The 26,111-nt window shown below is 38.1% G+C and overlaps 1 protein-coding gene across 4 annotated transcripts in view; it reads left to right on the forward strand.

Moving 5' to 3' along the window:
- The window catches only part of armc9 (armadillo repeat containing 9), a 28,349-nt gene extending 2,726 nt beyond the window's left edge, over nucleotides 1-25,623 (forward strand). The window contains exons 4-26 of one of the 4 annotated variants that reach the window (XM_088913357.1): nucleotides 86-256; nucleotides 1,261-1,416; nucleotides 1,756-1,848; nucleotides 3,169-3,193; nucleotides 3,904-4,049; nucleotides 4,171-4,269; nucleotides 4,664-4,705; nucleotides 6,657-6,691; nucleotides 7,786-7,897; nucleotides 8,342-8,434; nucleotides 8,961-9,051; nucleotides 9,845-9,968; nucleotides 11,274-11,413; nucleotides 11,787-11,863; nucleotides 12,345-12,419; nucleotides 12,508-12,598; nucleotides 12,937-12,995; nucleotides 13,574-13,678; nucleotides 14,077-14,192; nucleotides 14,871-15,016; nucleotides 17,883-18,000; nucleotides 18,870-19,042; nucleotides 23,479-25,621. In XM_088913357.1, the coding sequence (XP_088769483.1) occupies nucleotides 86-256; nucleotides 1,261-1,416; nucleotides 1,756-1,848; nucleotides 3,169-3,193; nucleotides 3,904-4,049; nucleotides 4,171-4,269; nucleotides 4,664-4,705; nucleotides 6,657-6,691; nucleotides 7,786-7,897; nucleotides 8,342-8,434; nucleotides 8,961-9,051; nucleotides 9,845-9,968; nucleotides 11,274-11,413; nucleotides 11,787-11,863; nucleotides 12,345-12,419; nucleotides 12,508-12,598; nucleotides 12,937-12,995; nucleotides 13,574-13,678; nucleotides 14,077-14,192; nucleotides 14,871-15,016; nucleotides 17,883-18,000; nucleotides 18,870-19,042; nucleotides 23,479-23,501 (2,310 nt within the window). In that variant the 3' untranslated portion in view covers nucleotides 23,502-25,621. Of the gene's footprint in view, nucleotides 1-85; nucleotides 257-1,260; nucleotides 1,417-1,755; nucleotides 1,849-3,168; nucleotides 3,194-3,903; nucleotides 4,050-4,170; nucleotides 4,270-4,663; nucleotides 4,706-6,656; nucleotides 6,692-7,785; nucleotides 7,898-8,341; nucleotides 8,435-8,960; nucleotides 9,052-9,844; nucleotides 9,969-11,273; nucleotides 11,414-11,786; nucleotides 11,864-12,344; nucleotides 12,420-12,507; nucleotides 12,599-12,936; nucleotides 12,996-13,573; nucleotides 13,679-14,076; nucleotides 14,193-14,870; nucleotides 15,017-17,882; nucleotides 18,001-18,869; nucleotides 19,043-23,478 lie in introns of all 4 variants that reach the window. The other 3 variants (XM_088913356.1, XM_088913354.1, XM_088913355.1) reach the window with 3 other exon arrangements.
- Nucleotides 25,624-26,111: the final 488 nt, after the last annotated feature.

Consider the following 26,111-nt stretch of genomic DNA (forward strand, 5'->3'; position numbering starts at 1 on the left):
CCAGTCTATGGCTCCAAAAGGAAAAGATGTTATTTTACATATGGGACTGCATTGTAAATATAGGTACTTTTGCCCTGTTCTGCAGAAGGAGATGATCAGCTCGTTTGAGGATGGAGATCTGAAAGTGTTCTTTGAGCTGTGGAATGAACACATCCCTGCGCAGATTCGAGACGTTGACCTTCTCGCCCAGAAACTTGAGTTTTATCTGCACATCCACTTCGCGATCTTCCCATTGAAACACATCCTAGGAACACCTGTAAGCAACATTGAAATACATCACAAGTTTCCCTTTCAAACAATCAAGGTCTTACACCAGTGCAAATAATGGGATCAGGATTTTTCAATGCTGTTGTTCTCTTTGAGTGGGATAAGTAGGTTTTCCTTAATTTAGCACATCATAGTTGTAATAGGACTACTTGGTCCAATTTTTTAATGAAAATGTAATAAAAAATCTATTATTTCATTATAGAATTTTGTAAGGAGTGATTCCAGCAACCAACAGTATTTGTACTGTCCAGATTTGGATTTTCCTAGACATGCAGGTTAGAATTTGTAATTGTTAGGGGACTAAGTTCTTACTTTATCCACCAGATGTCTCTATTGCGTGGTTCAAATATAAGTAAAAAAATACATTTTTAATTGTTCTACATTGTTAGTACTTGTAATGTGTCCAGGTACCACCACACTACTTTATACATTAAGAATTAAAAATATATATTATCTTATTTGCTATTTCATCGCATTGTTGTTTTAATATAGCCAGGAGGGTGATTTACATTCTTTCATTTTGATGTCATTGTCTAGAATACTCCTAATCCTTAAGGTGTAAGTAGAGGTTAATTGCACACCGAAAAGCAGAAAGACAGAAGAACAGGCACAGTGTTGTGTCTGTCGAGCTCAGGTGTGTGGGAGAACGAGGAAGAGAAAAGCAATATGAGTGGGTAAGGAGGACAAAAGAGAAAGTGAGAATGACAGTGGAAGGTGAGAAAAAGGGTCTGAATGGAGAGGTTAAGAAAGAAATGAGACAGTCATTGAGAGATGAGGGAAGCTGATAACCTAGTTTAAGAGTACGTTGGGGATCTGCTTTGTTTTTTGTGTAATAGTCCTTGGATTCCTGTAAAAGGATGGGGTATCATTGATAAGGCAGTGCATGCACAGAAATCAGTGTTGTGTCACCGAGGTCTACTTTCAAGCTTTGGCAGCAGTCTGCTTGCTTTCAGCGGTATAATAAACTGGAAGAACGTATTGTTCCATGAGCAGGACAGAGCGGATTTTGAGGAGAGGATAACACACTTCAGGCATTACCTGGAGACAAGAGGAGCAGCGCTGAGCCAGACCACCGAGTTCCTGCCCTTCTACGCCTTGCCCTTTGTGCCTAATCCCAAAGTGCATCCGTCTTTCAAAACTCTCTTCCAGGTCTGCCTTTCCACTTGTTACCAAGTCCCGGCACAGAGCACAGGCTTTGCTAGAACATTGCCAGTACGTTATATCACAAAGGTGCCAGTATGAAATGCACCTTGGCTGAAGTTCAGCTGCAAAGCTGCTGTACAGACATTGTAGGTTTGTCTTTGTTACTCCATTGTACTTTCACACATTATCAACCATGCCAGTACATTTTTTTTCGTATAGAAAAAATATACTAGTTGTCGGAAACACAAAAATAATACCCTCTAACACGAGCGAATTAGTTGTGAGGTGATGTCCATGTACTTTTTATTTAAATACTTTTTCTGTTTCTTGAAATTGTTTTTTTAGGATGCTTGGACTCCAGACCTCAAGACAAGGCTAGAAAAATTTCTGTCTGTGACACTAAAAGCCAGCAGTACTCCAAAATTGCTTACTTTATATGTATCCTTCACAAAGTACTTTAGTGAAAGTTTGAAAACAATTTTCTTTTAATTTGTAATTTCAACACCTCTTCATTATTTGTTGTTTAATTATAACTTTATACAGTGTATAAAGTTCTATTGATAATGTATGTTATATATATGTGTATTGGGTGTTTTACACCTTATTCAGTAAACAAACATCATTTTAGAAGTTTAACAGAAGCTGTCTCTAAGTGACTTGCATTCTGGAATGCTGTCAATTATCTTGCTGTATTCTTTCTGGTTTATCTCAATTAGAAGAAGTTAAACATTCAAAATCTTTCTATAAAGTTTGAAAGTATGAAAGAAGTTAATGTTGTCTTAACAACGAAATCAGTACAATAACATTACTATAAAATTATGCATGCAGAAATTAGATTCAAGCTGTGAAATTGTAGGTTTTTCCAATATGCCTTTTCCTTTTTGCCTATATAGACAATTATTATACACTTTTAAATTAGCATTTCTTAATCGCATTATACTAAATGCAGCTTGGTATACACAGAGTTGAAGAATAAATGTATTCTGTTATTTACTCCTGTTCTAGAAAATGTAAAAAAAATAAGAGAAACAGAAAAGAAACTTGGCATTACCCAAACCAAGAATCAGCCAAGCTTGAAAAGAGTCAAATATTTTGTTTTAATGTTCATGAAACAAGCAGTGAACCAGAATGTATCTTTTTAAGGTTTACCTTATGGATTTACAGTATGCGCTAGTATATCCCATTGTATCACACACCCTTTTGTTCTGTGGACATTTAAAAAATGTATGTTATCTTTTATCCAGAGCAACATAAATATGCTAGGTATTCTACTGAACCAATCTGAATCAAGTACCTGGCTCAAAGGTAGTGAGTTGTAGGTAATCCACCCAGGATTTCAACTCATAACCTTCCTGTTAGATCCACATCCCTGACCGCTATTCTAAACCCCTGCCTCAAAAGCTGCATTTAAAAATATTTTAAAATAATATTATTGTATATATATTTATATAAATAAATTTATATTTGTCCACTAAATAATAGTGGACTTGTAAGAGCCAGAGTGTTTCAAAATTTAATATACAATGCCGAAAAGCTAAAGATTCAGCTTGCCGCCTAAGACAGCTCTTCAAACCGTACTCAATCTAGTTTATGGGTGGATTGACTTCCTGTGACACGGGTAATTTAAGATTCCTCCACTAAAATTCTTTCAAGGAATTGGATGAGACAGTAAAAAATGGGAGGATTCGTCAAGGTTATTCAAAGTAAAATATTGACCAACTGAGTGGTGCGTTTTGTTCATTAACATCAGAAACACAGAAGGATAGAGGGCAAGGCAATAAAGGTAAATACGTCATGTCTGATAAGCAGGAATTTTTTACAGGTTTATAAGAAAAGTTAATCTGTAAGAACTGTGAAGTATACGTTATCTCCTGATGGGCAGGGTTAAATGCCCATAGAAACGTCAGAAGGAAAATTGGCAACTGTGTGCTGTATCTAATGTAATAAAATGAGAGATGGCATTGTCTGCAACTGAGAAATTATCTTCTTGAATTTGAGATGCTTCTGTGTCAGTTTTATTGATTTTAACTATATGCTCAAGATGGAGTTAGTTTCAGTCTGTTATAATGTCATCTTTGGTATTTTACCCTTCCGGTATGGCAGATGTGTGGCGTAGATTAACATCAGTTGGTAGTGACCATAACACAGCCTGGGCTGAATTTGAAAACATATTTAATATAGTGTTCTCTTGCACTGGCTTATGATTTATACTCTTTATTCAGTAGCCTAGTAACTGGATTTCCTGCCTTCTGCAATTTGTTCTGTTTTTTCCCCCTGTGTTGGAGGCTCCTCAGCATTTTAAGTCTGATGTACTGTAGCACATGATAGTTAGGAAGTGTTCTCATAAACGACAGTAAAACCTGCCAGTAACAGTGCCTCTAAATGTGATGTGTGAGTAAATAATGTATCTTTTAGAAATGAAACAGATGGTGCTATGGAGGGGATTTGTTGTTGGAATGGGATTTGAATCACAGCAGTGTCCTTCTTGTACAGACATACTGCAGCAGTTAGTTGATGCAGAAAGGAGAGCTGCAACCTACATGAAGAGGTACAACAAGATGCAGGCTGACTACCACAACCTGATCGGTGTCACGGCAGAACTGGTCGACTCACTGGAAGCTACAGTCAATGGCAAAATGGTAAATCAGGTGCCTATTTGACTTCTGCCAACTTTTGATCTCTTCTCTCTTGCTGAAACAGCAAAAGAAAGTCGGCACGTACTACCTGAAAATCTCAGAAGAACTGATCTTGTTTTTTCAGATCACACCAGAATACCTCCAGAGCATCTGTGTCCGTCTGTTCAGTAACCAGATTCGGCAAAGTGTGGCACAAAGCATTGATTTCACCAGGCCCGGGACTGTAAGTGTGCGAAACGTACATGAGGAATCATGAGCTGATATCGTTCTCAGTTTGTTTCCCTTTGAAAGTATGACGGAGATTTCATTCAGCAAGTGAAACCTTTCAGTCTTCTACATGAACGTGCACGTAGTAAGAGCCAGTACCATAAGATTATTGTCCCATAACGTGCGGTAAAAGACATGCTTTCAACAGCTCTTGTAAATTAAAAATGGCGATTTATTTTTCAGCTCAGGCAACATGGAATTGGTAATAGGTCAATAATCGGAATTCATCATTAATTTTATAGTGTTTCCAGGTGTTGTGTACGTTTCTGTTTGCTGCATATTTTGTTCTTTGTCAGTAATTTGCCTAATGTCCTTTGTGACTTCTTTCTTATGAACGTCTACCCTTAAAGGGATATTACTCTATGAGCCCTAATGACAATGATGACGGATATGTAAGTTGCTGATGATTTCTTAATTTCCGTTTCTCGTCTTGCTTGCACCTTGCTAGTCTTTTCTCGTCCCCTCTACATGCCCTCCCTTGTCTTTGTCCTAATTCCTTTTGTGTTTTATTGTAGTCCCTGTCATGCCCTGTTTAATCGGTCCTTAAAGCATTGTGTTTATTGTTAGGATGCCACTCTTTGTGTAGAGTAACAGTGGCCAGCACTATAATATTCCACTTGTGCAGTACCAGCCAGTGTAGCATTCACATTTGCTTTTGGTCATCCATAGATTTCAGTGTGTATATTGAGTTTGTCTAGGTTAGAACAGAGTAAGAAATAGCATCTTGATTGTTATATCCATATTAAAGTTTAGATGATAAATGCTTTAAAGGTTTGCTTTGGTAGAAATTGTGAACAATTTAAAATCTGAACCACAAATCCAGATTTTTTAATTCAATAAGTACCCAGTCAGGATATTTTACACAGATCGTAACTCCAGATGTCTTGTTTCACTTCTTATGTTGTTCCAAGTTTATTTGCATCGTAGCACTCACTGCACTTACTGGCATGGCTTTATGAAACTAACAGAATAATAAAGACTGTAAGCCTTTACATTAAGGGTTATCCTTAATGTATGGGAGCTGTGCATGGAATTTCTAAGAGCAGTATCTCAATTTATTACTCATATGCTACTGAGTTTTATTGTGAAGTGTCTGAAATCAGTGTCTCTTAAATTCTTTCATATTAAATCCAATAGCATAGTATTTTTAGTAGATATTTAAGTTAATGTTATGGTCAATATTTCTATCACTAAAGATCCATTAACAAACCTATAAAACCCAGATACTGATGAACTGGCATGATTACATATTATAGGCAAAATTGAAAAAGAATATTAAACAGTAATAATGTTGATAAAAACTTACTTGTGACACATTCAGGGATGCAGGAATTTTTACATCACACAGAGACATTGTTGTATGAGTTCAATAGCCAATTGACAGGTTTACACATTGTTCCACATAACAGGTTGATCAAATAGTCATTGAATAGCATCACAGTGACAGGGGTTAGAAAATTCAGCGGTGTGTGATAAAACAATGAGGGATGCTGCAGATTTATGCCCCTAATGCTTTCCGGTCTGCATACGGGATTTTCTTTGTATCTTAATTTACTGCATGGTCACCACAGCCATCTCAATGTTCTGCATGTCCCAGACTATTCCAACACCTTATGTCCTGCCAATTTACCCTTCCCTTCCAAAGAAACATTGTGATTTCATATAATTAAAGGAATACCCCTGGTAAGTAATGGGAATTGTGGATTTTTTTTTTTATTTTCATTTTATTCCCCTGAACTAGATGCATATGGCAGGACAAGCACCTATATTACAGCACTAGAATATTTTTAAAATCTTTTGATTTTGATGAGATGTGTCCCGTGTATTTTTTACACAAGTATTAAGAGAGAATGTTTTTTCAAAGAAGGCTAATGTTCCTTATATCAGTATGCAAATAGTACTGATGTGGTTTTGGGGTGGAAAATAGGGAGTCAGATAAAAATGTTCAGAACTAACAAAATAATTCAATTATTGCTATTGTTTGCTTTGTCATTATTTTGTGAATTATAAATACATATCTTAAATCAAAAATGACTATTGTTGACTGTTTACATTTATTTGATGCATTATAATACATTTATTTGTTGATAAACATTTGTTAAAGACATTTAATGGTCCAAAATATACATGAAGAAATGAAGGCCAAAGCATTGAACTTGTAATGGATTTCTATCCCTTTTAGACCTATTTATAACTAAATGACTACAAAATACTGTAGCTTAACACAAGCTTGCTGCAGTCCTTCCCCACGTCTGGAAAATGGGCTATAAATTCTCTGAAGTCTCTGCGTACAGCATACAGTATGTCTGATTCCTCTCCTGGTCTTTGTTCTTTCTTCCCCAGGCTTCGTCTATGCTGAGAGCATCCATTCCCACTCCGTAAGTGAGATTTCCTAATTGAATTAGAAGCAACCAGGCATAAAAGGAAGCAAAACAGACCTGTGAGCTGTCAAAAAAGCTTTAAACATAAAGCAGTCTTAGGAATACATTTCAATTATATCAGAATATAATATGGAGATCAATCATATCCAAACAACATGCATCAATGGAGATCATGTATTAGTCTGTCAGTGACCGATACTACAATAGGTCTACGGTATCCTTCTATACACAACCCCTTTCCTTAATATTGTGGACTCCCATCAATAAAATTACTTAACTTTAGTTCTAGAAAACCATATTCATTATGAAGTAGTTTAAAACTACTTAGAAGGTTCGGGGAAAATAAGGGACTGAAAATGATTTTTATTATTTAATAGTAACTGTATAAAAGTGTTTGTATAGATGGTTTAATACCAAAGGAACCCTAAAATCTTTTATGTAAAGCGGGTTAGAAACCCACTTAATGACCACTAAAGTGCCATTCCCCACTAAAGTGAGAAACTGCCTCATCCAGTTGAGTAAAGAGGGAACTTCTAGAAGGCCAGTTTTGCAATCCTGAATGGAAACGTAGCCAGCACACCAGGACATTACAAATAGTTCCTTGGGATCATTAATGAGGGAGTAGTTAGGTTTCATTTCTCATACATAGGATGAATTACAGTGTCTCCATTCACTAAACCGGGCCTTTGGTTTTGGAAATCCTGGTCCAGAGAAACTGTTGCCATTCACTGGTCCACCAACACCACTGAAAGCAGCAACCTGGGTTTCCTTAGAACTCTTCCGTCCCACTACTGACCAATCCCAGCCTTGCTTAGCTTCTGAGACGTGAAATGATCAGGCCACAATGTGGTAATGCTGTAGTCGGGATCATGTGTATAATAGCTAATGAGTTGTTTCTGAGGCTTTTGCATTATGTTGTGCATTACTATGAGAGTCGCAGTTAACTCTTCAGTGGTTTAGATCTCATTTCTTCCCTTGAATTTCAAAGCCGCATGCAACTGCATTATAACGTAGGCTTCTTGGCTGCTTGGTTCCCTGGTCATTTTTTTTTTGCGGCATGTCCTTTAGTAAAGCTCTTTTCTGGCTATCAGGAAGTCCAAAGACGTGCCGTTGCTGCCCTCTTTAGACTATGAGAAGCTGAAGAAAGACCTGATTTATGGGACAGACCGCCTGAAGGCTCTGTTGTTGCAAGCGCTGCGCTGGGTGAGTGAGCCTGACTAGCAGCCGAGTCCTGTTATGAAACGGTGCTCTTTAGAGGAGAGGTGGAAGAAGAATGGCAGAGGAGTGCCAGAACAGTATACAAAGCCTGTGATTCATGTAAAATAGCACAATACAATCCCATAACCGCGCCGAACAGTCATTGAATTATTCTGTCTTGAAATCAAGATGCTTCCTTCATGGCTGTCCTTTCACAACTTGTTTTTGTTGATTTTTTTAAAAAATAAAATTGGATCCAAAAACGGATGCAAATTTCTAGACTTTTGTGTGCTGTAACATCTCTGTTTTTGTAGCAGAATGTCTTAAGAGGCCATTTGCTTTTTATTGAATAAAAGCACAAGACACAATTTATAACTATTTCACTTACTGAACTTGTTTTGGAACTCTTTTGGGAACAGTTTTTGAAACTTTTTTTGTTCTCACTTTCAGAGACTGACTAAGTCTTTCCATGGGGAGCAGAGGGAGACAGTGCTACAGGCTTACATCAGCAATGATGTTGTGGACTGTCACAGCACTAGCCAGGTGAACAGCTCTACACAAGCTAGCGTCGGTGCACGAGAGCCGCTGAGCTGCCTGAAATACTTTGGAATTCAACAACATTTCAATATTTCACTTCACATACCTGTAGTTATTTTTATTGAAGAATGTTGCTCAAAAATTCCATAACTAACTGCTACGTTATGTAATATTTGTCAGACTTCTCTGTGCCACTCCTTTGAATTCAGGTTGCACCTACAGGGTTTTCTTGTATGTGCGAAATAATCAGGTAACCCTGTTTTTGTTTATGTATATTATGAATATGTATATAAACCTACCACTTGAATGAATACACACTTGAATAGATGCTTGAGCTCTGTAACATTATCTTTTCAAATTAATAGAGCCAACAATTAGAAGGACAGTTGAACATAACAGTTATTTTAACTATGTTTCAGTTTAAACTTATTATCTCGCACATTTTGATTTATTTTATAATCTAGTTTATGGTATGGGTCAGCTTCAAACTTTTTTCAAAAGTCCCAAAAATATACAACGTCTTGTTTTGTAGAAGAATGTGCTACAGCTGCTGAACTCCAAGAATGAGGTTGTCAGGCAGTACTTGGCACGACTGATCAATGCTTTTGCCTCGCTTTCAGAAGGTACGTCGATCCGTTGTTAATGACGTGAACTCATAAAAAAAGATTATTTTAGGAATGATTTGCATTATTGTTTTCTAAAGTGTTAATTATCATAAATGAAAGGATATTGGTAATCGTGGTTGCCAGTTAGTGAGAATTGCCTCATATTTTGGTTCCATCCATTGTTGGAGGGCGAAAGGTTAGATTCCACTTTTTGTTTGGACCACATTCCCCAGAAGGCAATGGGGAATGACCTGCCATCCTCAGTCACCTGACACTTTACTAAAAGACAATTGGTCAGTGATAAGGAAATGACTGATCATCACTCCCAGGGACATTGTGAGAGGAGCTTTAACTTTATGGCTATGTTTATGAGCTTGTTTTCCCAAAACCCACTTACTTTCTAGATCCTGGCAACACACCCCTGAGTGTGCAGAAGTGTGTCTGTTTAAATAAAAGAAGCCAAGCATGGGGAGTGAACTTAACCCAACTTTTAGTGGGTTATAGCACTCCAGGGTAGGATGGACTTCTCTTTCTGTATCAGCAGCCTTAGTAAGATATCATTGAACCCATGTGGAGAATTTGTGCTTTAAAGCAAAATGTTATTAGCTTTCTTAAAAGAAAAGCAGCACAAACCTGAAATACACAAGAAAGCAAAAAGATTTATTCCTTATTCATATTAGAGAATTGTATTTTCCTAAACCAAGCATTATTTTTAATATTACTATAATAATAACTACCTGTCTGAAAATTATTAACGTATTTGTCAGCTATAAATAATGCTGCCGATATTTTGTATGTGTTGCTGTCACAGGTCGCATGTACTTGTCCCAGAGCCCTGTCCTGCTAAGAGTTCTAGAGAGCACTCTGAGGGTGGAAGAGAAGGATTCTCTTGCCAGGGAGAATGTGCTGGGAGCTCTGCAGAAGCTCAGCCTCAAGTATGAGAAATCAAATTTGTTACCCTGCTTTATTCCCTTCTGATGTTACAACCTTGAAGTTATATTCCACATAACAAATTTTACTTATTTGTGCTTTATACTTCTAGATCACTGTTACGACCCCAAGTGTCTAGGGGTAAAGGGGTGTAGCATTTAGGATAATTTTTGGAAGCAGGTGGGTTTTGGTGAGGGACTAGGAAGCGTGATAACAAGGGTTGGTGCAAAAAGTGTTAATTTTAAGGTGAATAAGTGACTGGTTCAAAATACGACACAATAACACACAGGGTAAGGGAACAAGAGTGGTGCCAAAGAAAAGAAAATAACAAACAAAATGGAGCTGGCTAGGAAAGTGAGGGAAAGCTAACCCGACTACAAAAGAAAACCCGAAACACAGGGTCTTCGGTGTCTTCAACACCCTAGCTAACCTCCACTGACTACAAAAAACCATACAAGACAAACGGCACTCACCAGTACTAAACTAGTGTGAAGAATCAACTACGTGTGTGCAACATGTACCCAACAACCTGAACTAACTCCATACACAAAAGTTTACACAAATACACAAGTGAAGTACGAATACAAACGAGAGTAGACAAGTAACAGGGGACAAAAGAACACAGAGGTTGATACAAAAACAAATTTGGGCAAGGTAATGGCAAAATAAGGATAACACAAACATACAAAAGTACAAAGAGACGAACAGAAACCAACAAAACGACAAAGCCAAAGCTATACGGAAAAAAGAGCCGAGCCGAAGTCAAACGAAAGGCCCCTTCCTTCTCAAAGCCTCCACGTTTTATACTGAATAAGATGAGTTGTGATCGGTCGAGAAGCTAATTGAAGATGATGTCATACGGAAACAGTGGTGTAATGATGGACCAGTGCGGGAGGGAGAACAATCAAAGTCAGAAGTGTGGAACATAACAAAAAAAACACACATAGACCACACACTGGGACGTAACAAACACCCTTTCCAGAGGTGATATAGGTGACCTTCAATTTTTCAACATGATTTTCTAAGAATCTCCTCAGTATTTATGCTTCTAAACAAATTTGACATGCAAGCTAGTTACATATTGGGATGAAAACTATCATAAAATAATAAATCTAAAACTATAAATGATAAAATAATGATGAATTCTATACATAGGTTAATCTATATCCAGACTGAGATTTGACTTTCTTCTTATGAATTCATGTTGTTTTTGTGGTTGGATCATTAAGAATTTATTGCCGCAAAAACAAATTCTAACCCTTATATGCTGAGTAGGAGCTTGGAGCTGATGTATCTTGTGCAATTGACAGACGTACTCTGCAGTCGACTATGATCCAAGATGGTTTAATTCCCTGGCTTGTTGATGAGCTCCAGGATACAGATGCACTTTCTGACTACACTTTGGAATATTCTGTAGCTCTCTTAATGAATCTCTGCCTGAGAACACAAGGTATGGTCTTACCTATTTGATTGCCAGAATTCAATTAGTTTATTTGTCATAAAATTATGAATGCATTATATATAATAATTGATAATACTGCATTAATGTAGACTTTTATGTACAGAATGACAAAAGTCAGTTATTGTTCTACAATGTTTGAATCGCAATTCTTGTGGCTTCTAGGAATTTAGCTTCTGACAGCTGTTTCCAAAATTATTTTGGGGATTTAAACTAAATAGCTGTATTTGGCTGCACCTTTGATGTGCTCTTTTTTATCATGAAGGAAAATTTGCAGTGTTCTGTGGTTGCTTTCTGTACCATCTATGAAAGGTCATGATTAATGCAGAATGGCATGAATCCCTGTAATGTCTTACTGTTGCAGGCAAAAGGAAGTGTGCTCAGAATGCTAAACACGTGCTGAAGGTTTTGACTGATCTCTTGGGACATGAAAACCATGAGGTAATATATTGTGTGAAACAGTAAAAGCAGCACTTCTTTTTCTTTGTTTAATGGCTTTAGTCTCCTGTGTTATTGCAGAAAGGGGAAACTAGTTGTTCTTTTTATTTACATTACAGACATTTTACCCTAGCTGTTTATCACTAGACAGCAGAGCTAATCAATAAGCCCTTCTCAATAGGTATCTTCTTTTGGGGCATCTGTTTGTCCAAATTGTGCAGAGACAAATCTCCTAGTTTTCCAGGAGAGAATTGTGCTCCTCCTGTTGGGTTTTAGGCTTAAGTGCAAACTGATTACACCTCTGACACTGATGGCTTAGCCATCATGAGACTGGGAGCCCGCTAGCTAGCATTTTCTATATTTTACTTAATTAAGTTTTGACATGTTTCATTTAAATAAACCATTGAAAGTTTGCATATTTAAAACGATGTGATTCATTATTACTATCATAGTTATGTGGCATTTGGCTGTTCTTTCTTATCAGATCCGGCCCTATGTGAATGGAGCCCTGTACAGCATTCTTTCTGTGTCAGCAGTGCGAGAGGAGGCCAGGGCCATGGTGAGAACTGTACTGCTGTAAAGTCTGGAAGACGCAGCAGTCCAGCCGAGGAAATTTGAATTATCACATGTTTGTCCCGTGTTTGCAGAGCCTGGAGGAGATACTTCACTGCTTCAGCAAGGAGGAAAATGCTGAGATGAACAGACAGATTGAGTTCATCATCAAACAACTAAACTCGGGTAAGTGTGTGAAATGCTATTGTTATTCTTATTTGAACAGAAGAGGCCTTCCACGTATACAGCAGAACTATGCTTTGTGGTATTATGTTAATGTGAACTTCAATGCATAGTGTGAAAATAGCTTATCATAATGAAGAGGTTTTAAAGCTTAATATATGTTGTCAACAAATTTTTAAATTGTACATACATAACATTTCTCAGATATTATACGATAATAAAGAAAGAAGATTAACGGGGAAGACAAAGTTGTATATTGTTCCCCTGTGTCTATGCAAATGCAGTATCTGACGCATTAAATTCCCTGTAGACTTCTGTATTCACTGCCTATTGATTTGTAGAGGAAGTTTCAGAAGACGGGCCTGAATCTGATGACGAAGACGAAGAGGACGATGAGGATGTAAGCTAGCTGCAGTGAATGATAATTACTGAGGAGAAAGAACAACTTTCAAACTAGTTACGCACACATCTGATTGAGAAATGAGTGCATAACAAGTCTCTTGTTACGCTGGCGAGAGTTTTATTTCAGTGCTCCGCAGAAATAGTTTAGACATGGATTCATTCTTACCTAGAAACAAAGCTATTGTATATATCATAATGTTTAATAAAAAAAGGTTTTTAATAGACAAAAATGGGATTAAAAATAGAAATAAAAATGTGAAAATCTGGAAAAAGAATAAAATATTTTTGTTTTTCAGTTGTTATTCATAATTCATAACACATGCTGTGTAAGGCAGCAATAGTAAATGTAAGAGGCTTACCTTAGTTGTATATGCAACTAATTTGTCATTTATAATGTTTTGTATGGTTTTATTTGATAATTTTATTATAAACACTGAAATAGTTTTTTCCAAGCTATTTTCTGTTTTTTAAAGAATTCAAGACTTAGTACAGTTGAGAAGAAATACTGTTCTTTCTGTGAGCTGCTGTTAGATCATTTCTGAAGGCAGAAGTAAGTTAACAAATGTGCAATCATAGGAAGACCAGGATGCAATGGAAGCAGATCTGGACAAAGAAGAAGTGGTTCAGCCACAGCTTAGGGAGCTTTCAGGCGAAGCGCTGCTGACAACCGAGTACCTGGGGGTAAGATCTGTTGTGCACATTATATACAAACTGAATGAAAATCTGGAAATGCACTTGGCTGCAAAACATTACACACTGCATGAAGCTTGTTGTACTGGTCAATCTTTAGAAGTACCAACATTCGTGCTTTTTCCTGTCCTAGGATTCAGGTATTCCTCTGATCTAATTCCCTGTATTCAGTTCTGACATCAATAGCTGTGTGACCTGTGACCATCTGTTTTTAATCCCTCAGTTTCTTTCCTTCATTAATCACTGTAAACTTACTTCACTAGCTGTGAAAAAGCAAACCAAAGTAGAATTATTCTTGACATAACTATCAGAATCTTTCAGTCATGACCCTTGTGTTTGTATTCTAGTCTGTCAGGAGGCTTGTTATGAGCTGTCATGCTTGTTTCCAGATCATGACAAACACGGTAAAGGCAAAGAGGAAGTCAGCCCAGGCCATGAGTCAGATCGTCGATGAGCCACTCCAGCGACCTGTCACCCCCAGTTCTCACCGCACCACCTACACACCGTGAGTCTTGCTGACTGTGAACTTACCGGTTAAGTTCAGGTTTTTCACCACTGTTTTTTGCAGGTTTTTTTTTACCATACTTACTGTACATACTTAGTTTTTGCACTTTTTTTAATCATACATAATGTTTGCTGAGAATGCAGGGGCGTTCTTCTAAAATCCACAGTAAGACAGTCATCCTCTTGCTATCTCTCTTGTAAATCCTTAGAAATTATCCTTGTTAAACATTTAAAACAATGAAAGCACAATTTCCCCCATCTTTAGTTTTTTAGTGTCTAGCCTTTTTTTTACTGTTCCGTAAACCATCTGTTGGGCAGTGCTACCATCTGGACATGTCTTTATTGCCCCCAATAAACACCTGGAATGGCCTTTTCCAGCACAAGGTCAGCCGGCCCTCAAGTCAAACATCAAGCACATGAGTCAAGGGAAGAAGCTGTCTCCCTTAGAATCTTCTTCGTCTTTACTTGGGTCTTTCTTCAGAGCTCTTCAACCCCAATGTCTAATTAAATCAAACTCATCTGCAAACAACACTGAAAGAGAAATATGAACAGATTCATGCAAATGTTGTTTCATGGCAGCAGGAATTTTGGGATTATCATGCATAATGGAAATCTAAGTTCTGATTCTCGAGTATAGTACTTTTGATTGACCTGCAGTCTGTTGTTCTGTGCCCTGAAGGGATTCCAGACTGGGCAGCGGAGGGCGTTGTGCTCTCGGCACGCACAGGAGCGAGGTCAGCCTCCCCCAGTCCCAGTGTAGCTCCCGACCTCCGACCCGCAGCGGGAGCAGGCCAAGCAGTGCGGAATCTCTCAGCCCCATCCTTGGTGAGCACCCCCGCACTTGTCTTCTTGAAGTGGGGGAAGAGCATACTGTGCTACTGTGCACCCTGTGGACTCCCTGTGCTAAAGCTCCGTTACCATGAAGAACCTGAGAACACACCCACTTATTCATGTCTGCAATGCTCAAAATAAATTCCCTGTCACTCTTAACTTAGACATCCGTACATCCAACTGCATGGTTTTATTGAACTACTCTAGACTTAGGAAGACTTTTTGTTAGACTTTTAACAATTTCTGTAGCAGAAACTATTAGTTTATTTTGTCCGTTATTACATAAAAAAGTCTTCATTCGTATATCCAATATTTGGGTATTAAATAACCTTTTTTAACGTTAGTACTGTACAATGGTGCATTCCCATAACTTATCATTTCATGCTCTAAACAATGCATAATTTCTCATTCATATAGTAAAAAAAGATCATTTCTATTAACAATATACAGTGGTGTGAAAAAGTGTTTGCCCCCTTCCTGATTTCTTATTTTTTTGCATGTTTGTCACACTGAAATGTTTCAGATCATCAAACAAATTGAAATATTAGACAAAGATAACACAAGTAAACACAAAATGCAGTTTTTAAATGAAGGTTTTTATTATTAAGGGAAAAACAAAATCCAAACCTACATGGCCCTGTGTGAAAAAGTGATTGCCCCCCCTGTTAAAACATAAATCAACTGTGGTTTATCACATCTTTGGAAAGCTGAGTTAAATTTCTCTAGCCACACCCAGGCCTGATTACTGCCACACCTGTTCTCAATCAAGAAATCACTTAAATAGGACCTGCCTGACAAAGTGGAGTAGACCAAAAGATCCTCAAAAGCTAGACATCATGCTGTGATCCAAAGAAATTCAGGAACAAATGAGAAACAGAGTAATTGAGATTTATCAGTCTGGAAAAGGTTATAAAGCCATTTCTAAAGCTTTGGGAGTCCAGCGAACCAAAGTGAGAACCATTATATACAAATGGCGAAAACATGGAACAGTGGTGAACCTTCCCAGGAGTGGCCGGCCGACCAAAATTACCCCAAGAGCTCAGCGACGACTCATCCAAGAGGTCACAAAAGACCCCACAACAACATCCAAAGAACTGCAGGCTTCACTTGCCTCAGTTAAGGTCAGTGTTCATGACTCCACCATAAGAAAGAGACTGGGCAAAAATGGCCTGCATGGCAGAGTTCCAAGACGAAAACCACTGCTGAGCAAAAAGAACATAAAGGCTCGTCTCAGTTTTGCCAGAAAACATCTCGATGATCCCCAAGACTTTTGGGAAAATACTCTGTGGACTGACGAGACAAAAGTTGAACTTTTTGGGAGGTGTGTGTCCCATTACATCTGGCGTAAAAGTAACACAGCATTTCAGAAAAGGAACATCATACCAACAGTAAAATATGGTGGTGGTAGTGTGATGGTCTGGGGCTGTTTTGCTGCTTCAGGACCTGGAAGACTTGCTGTGGTAAATGGAACCATGAATTCTGCTGTCTACCAAAAAATCCTGAAGGAGAATGTCCAGCTATCTGTTCGTGACCTCAAGCTGAAACGCACTTGGGTTCTGCAGCAGGACAATGATCCAAAACACACCAGCAAGTCCACCTCTGAATGGCTTAAGAAAAACAAAAAGAAGACTTTGGAGTGGCCTAGTCAAAGTCCTGACCTGAATCCGATTGAGATGTTGTGGCATGACCTTAAAAAAGTGGTTAAGGCTCGAAAACCCTCCAATGTGGCTGAATTCCAACAATTCTGCAAAGATGAGTGGGCCAAAATTCCTCCACAGTGCTGTAAAAGACTCATTGCCAGTTATGGCAGACGCTTGATTGCAGTTGTTGCTGCTAAGGGTGGCCCAACCAGTTATTAGGTTTAGGGGGCAATCACTTTTTCACACAGGGCCATGTGGTTTGGATATTTTTTTCCCCTTAATAATAAAAACCTTCATTTAAAAACTGCATTTTGTGTTTACTTGTGTTATCTTTGTCTAATATTTCAATTTGTTTGATGATCTGAAACATTTCAGTGTGACAAACATGCAAAAAAATAAGAAATCAGGAAGGGGGCAAACACTTTTTCACACCACTGTATATTGTATGTACAGGATTTACTGCAACACAGAAAGCGCTACATAATATATAACACATCTAGATTTGTTTGAATTGTTTAATTTGCTGCGAAGACTCATTTTTATTTACTCATTTATACAAAAGTAAATATAAAGAATTTATTTTACTCCAGAATGTTTTATACAGTATTTTTACAGATTCTCTACAGTTTACAGCATAAATGCTGTGTAGAACACATTCTTATCTGTATAAAAATATTTTTTCTTTATAGCATACAAGTTGAATGTAAAATATTACAAAGTGCGATGTAATAATAGTTACGGAAAATTGCTTTTTGATCCCTCGAAAACCTACTCAATATGTTTCCAATATTTGCACCACATGTCTCTGCTCAGCTAACAAAAAACATTTAATTTCCGTCTGCTTGAGTTAAAACCATGCCAGCAGGCTGCTTTGTTCACATATTGCTCTTTGGTAATATATTAGAAGATAATTTTTTTCTTTGATGTGGCAGTATAGCCCTTAGGGGATATGTAAATGTATAACCTTAAAACTTTGTCTAATCTAAAATATGTGTGTGTGCATGTATGCATTTCTGTAGAATTGAATAAGTTGCTTCTGTTCTTTCACCTTCATATTATTTTAAATATTTCAATTTTGGAAACTGTGTTTCATTTTATTAATATTTCTCGATGACACTCTGGTACACCTTGTCTTCTATTTGCTTAATAAGCGTTGCTTTTGTTATTGACTTGTGTTTTAGTACCTTGTTTCTGTTGTAACTGTCTTTGCAATGGCACAGCCGCAGACGCGGACTGTGGCCGGTCCTCTCAGCGATTGGGGCTGAGTGGGCATCTCGAAGCACTCTCCATGCAGGCCCTGCCCAGCCGGGCTCCAGAAGAGAATGGTCTTTCTGGCAGGTGAGCATACTTTCCCCTAACACCTCCATCAGGCTTCAGAGGGAACAGCTTGTGTAGTAATGAAATACGAATTGACAGTGTAAATGTTTAATTACTAGTGTTACTCTTGAAATCTAAGGTGTTCCCAAGAATTGAATCCCATTATCTTCTGCATTTACTTTTTGTCAGCCCATGAATTAAGTGTGGTGGGAAGACTTTCCTATGTCTCGACTTAAAGAAGGTGGTAATCTACCTTTTCTGACTCAGCAGATTTCTTCGCAGCTTGTCAGTTATCTGCCTGTAAAACAGCATTCCAAGACAGGCTTGATTAAATATCAGCAAATCCTAGAAAAGAACTTAAGTCTATAAGTGATCTGCATTTATTAAGCTCAGCTTTGATGCTGCTTTAATTAACTACACTCCTGTTTATGAGGGATAGGTCCTCTGTGCTTAAGAAAACAAATCTAATCTTATACTTGCCTATAAAGAACAAAGGCACTTAAAATGAGAGAATGTCTCATGCTGTGAAGAAACAGTTATCTATTTTTGTCTGTCTTCAAGCAAACTCGGCAGTCATTGAGCACTAATATGGCAACAATTTCTGGCAGAGGACTACTTGTAATGTACATTACATCAGCAAAAATCCATCTCAAATCCTGAATTTACGTTTCCTGTTTTGGAAAGTTTTTTTTTTTTTAAGAAATGTGTTTTAGAAAAAGAAAAACACAAGAGACTCAAATGTAGCAAGTGAAAAACCCAACTTAAGCTATTGTACAGTATTTTGTACATGTGATGTATACATGATATTGCAAGGTGCTGCTTTTGTCATTCATGTTCTTTATGTTAAAAAGTAGATTTCTGACCAGGTGCTGCTCTTGTTTGCATTAAAGCGAGCACATTCCTGGATTTGCAAGTCGACCCAGGATCCCCCGGACTCCTGACTGTGGGTCCACCAGCCCTCGAAAGGCCCGGACCCCCACTCTGGCACCACAGTTCTCCCAGTCCGGCCCCCAGCAGACCAGCAGGCCCAGCTCTGCAGGTTCCCTGGGCAGAAGCCGGCAGAGTGAGTATCCAGCTCCGCCGACACTTCAGAAGTGACCTGTCAGCGCGCTGAGGGTGGGGTGGGGAGATACAGTACATTGGTTATCATGATGCGGTTTCATCTGTGTTGAAGTGTTTGATTGTTTCAGTTATTAAAGAAGCTCCCTCTTAGACTTATAGTCTACGACTAGGCTAGTTGCTACCAGCAGCTCTAATTCTGTTCTGAAGGAAGAAGGTGCATGGAGCTAATGTCATTATTCTTAGCTAGTGCAAAACGGACACAAATGTTTTTTCCCTTTGTATTTGATAAGTTTTTGTCAACTGTCACTGTACTTTTTATGTTCCTCAAATTTATTTTTGCCGGTATTTTGCTACAGAGCCTTTCTTTAGGGTACAAGTAGTGAGCTGCCCAGGATTTTAATCCACAGCCTTACAGTATAAAGTCCAAGGCCCTGATCACTGCTCCACACTGCGGCCTCTTCATTGCACTTCTCACACATGCTGCTTTACTTGTGTTGATTTGTTTTTTTCTGGAGGGCGGGACATTAAGTTTATTTACGTTTATTAAGATGTTAAAACATAGTAGTGGGATGCATTTTCATACTGTCCTGTTTTGAGTTCAGTAAGATGTAAGGCTTCTATTATTGTCAAACGAGAACACAAGGTAGGAAGAGTTTTAGTAGCATTGTCATTTATAACTGAAATATAATAGACTCTGGAATTTGCTCAACATTTTAAAAATATTTGATCATTTGGTTTGTTGTTGCTACTTTGTTTGACTTTGGGTCGATGAGAAGCCTTTATATATGAAATTCAATTATCTACTTCTCTCTGGGTCTCACAAAAATCAGATTAAAAAAAGACAAGGATTGAGTATATGAGAATGTTTTTGGTTGGGCAGACAAAACTGCCTTCTCTGCCACTGTGCAGAAAAGGCTACTGAGAATGAATTTAGTACCATCTGTGTCCTAGGCAATGATGTGACACAGCTGAATCTGCCATAAATCCTGAATCTGGATTCTCCTCCAGCAGTTCAGACGTGCTGTCTGTACCATTTCCCACAGTTATGGAACAAAGGCACTGTTTGTGAGTGTCATGTCAGACTTTAGATGTATCTTTAACACTGCAGGAGTTAAAGAATCTTTTTTTTATTTCGCTCGAGATGCCTAGACAGGAGCTAAAACCTGAATTAAGTCAAAGGGTGCTATTCACGCTGTTAAGCTGTTGTGCTTAAATGATTTTTAAAAAGGTGTGGTCACTAATAATGGCACTGTTTTCCCTCTGGTTTGTCTGCCAGCCAGGTAATGAAATGTAGTGTTGATGTGGCTCCCTGTTAAAAGGCCTTAGCAGCCGAGTGTCAGCTCAGGCAGGTGTAGGAACGTAAATTCCTTATCTGACAGACGGTAGTGTGCATCTCAGTGGGTAAATGTTGTGGGTTGCTGACGTCAGCATTTCCTTTGGAAGGGATCCTGTGAGCTCCTTTTTTTTAAACACATCAGATGCCGAAAGCTATTTCCTCCCCCCAAAAGCCTTTTTTTCCTGGCACATGCTGAAAAGGAAGAGCTGATGTGTAGCAAATAAAAAAAAAACAGTTGCATAAGAGTATTCTGTTGAATACGTTTCCATTTTAGTTTGGTTTTGCCATTCATGTTTGGAGGCTTTGGGAGGGAACAAGAGTTTGTAATCCTGACAAAGCCAGCCGTGCAAATTCAGGAGTTCATCTCTGAAAACGGTATTTTGCGCGTGTACCTGATTTCTTTTGTGTTTTTATTTTAGTTCAGCTCCCACTCACTCGAATTGATTCGAAAAGGAGAGAGAAATTTCAATAATTAGCTTCAAATTTTATCAAGAAGTAGACTACTTTATGTTGCTCATTAATTAAATAGCCGGGAAAAAGCCCATTTGATTGTGTCCCTCCAGATGTATAACAAATTGAAATTACTGGAATATTGTATAAACAAGTAGTATTTCATTATACAACAGTGCTCTCAGTAATGGCTCAGCAGTGGTTTTGGTTGAGGCATCAATTTCACTTCCTAGGAAGCCTGCAGTTACTTATGAAGAGCATTGCAATTTTTTGTTAAACCCACATCCTTCTGCATTTTGCTGCAAGAGCAGTTGTAACAGTACAAAATGCCCTTGGAGTCCATCTGAATTAAGCTGCTGTTGCTCACTGACGATCAGAAGAGAATTGGGCATCGGTTTGTTTTTTTTTTCAAATGTCATCGTGTTCCGCATATCTGCCCAGCATTGACACTTCACACCTGAGGTTAGCACACGCTTACAGTACCGTCAGTGTAAGAGCATTCCAGTGTTTCTCTGCCCAGGTTTCACAGCTATGGGAACACCTTTGAAATCTGGATGTTGGCCACAACATCACCTGCTTCGCCCAGCGACGTCACAGGCTTTAATTCGAGTGTTCATTTCTTCAGTTTATTAACACATATTCTTGAGTTATCCCTGTAACTCTCACACAATTCTCAGTAAAATTGTTATGTTAATGAAAAACAATGATGCATGATACATTAGTACATCTTCACCACTTTTAAAGTCTACCGTTACTTAATTTGGCTAGTATGCAGTTACTGTGTATTTTTCTATCATTTATCTTTACAATTTCATAAGTTAAGCTTGAAATGTCTGGTTTCAGGGTTTTCATTTTATTCTGAGTGAATGCTGTACTGTATAGACCAATGCCGTAGGAAAAACTTCATAGTCTTTCCTTGGCTTTTTGTAGTTGTGCTTAAAAAAAACCTTAGAAACGCAGATGTACAGCCAAACTTCAGTTTTCCTTGCCATGTGTCTTATCCATTGTTTCACAAGTCCCTCATCCTTAGAAAAAAGATTGCTTCCGTTAAGAATTTGGATCATTTGCTTCAAACCTAAAGCAAGCACACAAAACAAAAAAGAAAAGAGAAAAGGAAAATTGAGGAAACAGTGACCTTAACATGTCTTCAGTTATTGTTTAATATGTGATGTCTAACTGTTCCCACAGTATTAAGTTCCAGTGGCAATCCTCTTGTATTAAAAAGGTGGCACACCGTTAAAGCTCCACTTAGAATCCCATCGGGTATTCACTGAGATTAAACATTATGCTGCCATGTAAATACTAAAAAGAAAGTGCAAGATTTAGGCAAGATAATATTTGCCATCTTAATATCACCCGCAAATGAATCTGTTAGTTGTAACACTGAATTCAGGAAAGGCTCTCACATTCTCAGTACACTTCGCAAGTTCTAATAAATTTAAGTAAACATCAATGCAATAACACCCGGTCTCTTTACAGTAGTTTTGCAAGCCCACACATTAAAACTGAAAGTAGCCCTAAGGGCGTAATGTTTGTTCTGATATCCCCACAATGACCTATATCCCAGCTGCTGAGTGATTGACCTGTGCTGATATGATTCACCTTCTTTTTTACAAGATGCACTACATGCAAATTGATGAGATCACTGAAAACACTGTCTCTTTTTAGCCACTGTTACCTTTATCCATTTTGTCACTGTTGAGATCCATTACTGGAAACTTCATTAGTGCTCTGAAGGATAGCAGACATTCGTGTACTTTATAGCCAGGCTGTAGATCCATAGTATCTGATGCATTGATACCCTTGATTGAGTTTGGAATATCAATAACTGTCCAAAGTACTCCTGTGAAATTTCATTTCAGTTCATTGTTCTGAAAGGGAAAAAAACAACCATTGACGTTTCTAAATGCAGTGCAGTCAATGGGAGGGATTTCATTTAAAACTCCCTTGTTACTTTGGAAAGTATTACTTGTGTTGCAGGAAAGTATTACCTCTGGTGTAAGAAATTTGATTTATAGCACTACAAAACTGAATGCTTGCTGTGGGTTGTTTTTTAATGAAAACCCCTAATTGACTAAATTCAGAATGAATAGAAGCATTTAAAATTGCTGCACTTATAAACCCTTTATACATACTGTTTTATTTTATTGACCATTTAATGTTGTATATACTGCTAATTTAGTCTTGTATATCATTAATAAATTAAAATATCTTTAATTAAGATAAATTCAAAATAGGTTTTATTTGCTAAAGGTAGAATTCTGAGCATAAAAAAATATAACCAATTAATTCTGTTGCCCACATTGTTTATTTTTTGTGCCAGGTTACTAAAAAGACCTTATCTTTTGTTTCCTTTTGAGAAGCAGGTCCAGAAGTTCCAATATATTTATTTTCCCAATTGCAAGTATTTGTTGACCTAGTTCCTACTATAAATATGATACTCTGTCACAGCAGTGTTGTCCAGAATAGCTTCACTTTACAAAACAGCAGCAAGATTAATTGAGTTTAGTTTAACTCATTTCTATTGTTGAGACAAAAAAGATTTGCAATGATATGAAGTTAGGCTTGCTCCTGTACAGAATCTTTTAGTTTTTTTCTGTTGTTTAATTCTGGTGTGTTTTTTTTTTGCCCTGTTTTCTTCTGTTTTCCAGGCAGCCAGTCGTACAGGAAGTGAAAACAGACCTTTCACCACATGAGTGGCCTACAACCATATCCCCTGAGGTTGATCGGACTTCCTGTAACTTCATCCACACTGCTTATCAGGATCATGGCAATGGAGCCAGGCCTGGGCCTCAGGTATGGAACAATACGCAGGATTGTCACACTGCAGTCTCCTCTGAGGCACTGCACAGAGCACTTCTGTAATACAAGCCGCTCTGCAATAATCACAGCAAGCACTTTTTTTATTCCACTATTCCACCACCCTTAGCACCTCAGCTGGACACTTTCATGTTGGTCATTTTCATTTGTCATTTTTTTGTTAGAAAAGATGGTATTTTCATAATTACCTCCTTTCTCTGTTAGCAGAGTTGACTGTAGACAACTGAAACAAGATTGGTGTAGCAAGCAGATGGTGTCACACTGCGCTTGATTTTCTGTGCTCCCATTCTTAAAGAAATTCTGTCAATACAGTTAATATAAAAATAATGTGTGTACTGTGTATGTACTGTATATCATCCTATTGATTTTTGTCCTTATTTTCCATTTGCTCATGTCCTGCTTCCCGTAGAAGAATTTCATTGCAGCACCACGGCATAGTTATTTATCAGTGTAATGTATATTGTGTGCTTTTTTGCTGACGTGCTCAGGTGACATGAAGCAGGAATGCTCAGTGTAAGCAACAGGCTTCCTGGTTCATGTCGAATTTGCAGAAAATACTGAGAAATGGGTGGAAATAAAAAACAATTTGGAATGTTAATTTCCTGTATTGCTGCAGAGATGTTTTTCACAGCAGTAGTGTTCTGCATTTACTACGTTATTTATCTCTGTACTTTGCATCTTTGGAAACAAACATGGATTTTTAAAAACTCTGCTGCTTGTAAATGAGTTTGTCTGCTGTAGTCCTCAGGGTTCATGTCCCAGCAGGTTTCCAAGGTCACCTCCAGCCATCACATGGAGTCAGGTTATGGCCTGGAAAAAGAAGTAAATGGTCCAGATAATTCAACCATTTGTTCAGTTTCCCACATAACACTCAAGCGGAATGCAAACAAGAAGACCTTAACCCCCAAGACTTAGCGCACGGTACATATAAGATACGCATATTGGATCGAAGCAGCCTAGCCTAGTCTGTTCTCTTGGGTCTGATAAACAGTTTTTGTGAACTAGCGATATGAATGTACTCTATTACAGTGATGAATAAAATGGATTTATGTTAGCTGCCCGGTGGCTCAAGTAGCAAAGGCATTTGTGCCAAGAGGAGGTTGAGCTCTCTGGCTCAGGGGTCACGAGCCAGCTCCGACTGGGAATCCCCCAGAGGCAGCACCCGCTTGGCAGTGAGTGAGCGAGTTAGACTGGGCTTCAGCTGACCGCAGGCCTCTCGGCTCTCCGCGCAACAGTGCCTCCTGCACTTGCAGGCAAGCAGTGACATCTGTGAGATACAAGTCACCCCTCCAGTTGGCACTGAGTGTTCCGTCTGGCACTGCGGAACTTCCAGTGTGTTACAAGATCAATGACTCGGACGTTGTGGATGTGTCTGTATGTCTTCATCCTGTTTGCATTGATACAGGAGCCATTGCTGGAACGTGGAGACTTTTAAAACATTTGGTGATTCCGTATTGAGTGTATGTTACGAGCTAGAATCGTGTAGGAATTCTACTATAGTGAGTTTTCATTGCATGGAATGATTGCCTCTGTAATTTTGAAACTGATGTTTTCTATCCAATGCATGAATGTATATGTGCCCTCTCACTACTCTGAATATATACCGATCACACATCCTGTGAATGAAAGTTAATGTATATCGCTAATATACATGTGTCTTATACAAATTGTCCTCATTTAAACTTGTTTACCAATGAAGGTCCTGTTTACACCACAGATATTAATATACAGGCTTGGAAAGAAAAAAATTAATCGGATTTTTCTGCTTCCATTTAAATTCTTGTAAAGCACAAACTATCACTTCTTGTTCTTGTAATACAAAAAGCCATGTTTCCATAGGCTAACCTACATTTGAAGCTAATCTGTGTGTTAAATTATATTTTTCGTATTTAATGTTGTATTATATTTTCACGGCAATCTGTTGTGTAGTTGTTTTTTGTACAGGAAATATAACATTAAAAGTTTCTTTGAATATTTAATGTCCAAGATGCCTTTTTATTTTCTTATAGTGTTTGTACAGCCATGTAGTTTGGCTCTTACAGTGCTTGAATTTGTTTTGATGTGTTTGGTCTGTGAACCTTTCTCCATAATATGAGTTTAATATGTGCAAGCTTTTAAAGATATTAAATTGATGATGTCTTTACATATAGGAAGTAACCCACTGTGTACACTATTGAATTGTAGCACACACCTAGGTGACATGTGGCAGCTATTATTCATCAATAACTTTACTGCACAGCACAGCAGGTGGAAAGGTAGACATTTCCTCACCAAAGTTGAATAAAGGGGCAACATTAGATAGTCTAGAGTGGAGTTGATCCAGGACATTGGAGTTAACACCCCTAATTTTTTTTCAAACAGTGTTATAATTAGTAAACCAAATAGTCACAAACTTGATTAATGGCTCTTCCAAACGACAGCACCTCCTACAGTATAGTAGGAGTTCTTATACTGGTATGGGTCT

This window comes from Atractosteus spatula, chromosome 4 (genome assembly GCF_055471065.1).
Source record: "Atractosteus spatula isolate fAtrSpa1 chromosome 4, fAtrSpa1.hap1, whole genome shotgun sequence".
Lineage (NCBI taxonomy): Eukaryota > Metazoa > Chordata > Actinopteri > Semionotiformes > Lepisosteidae > Atractosteus > Atractosteus spatula.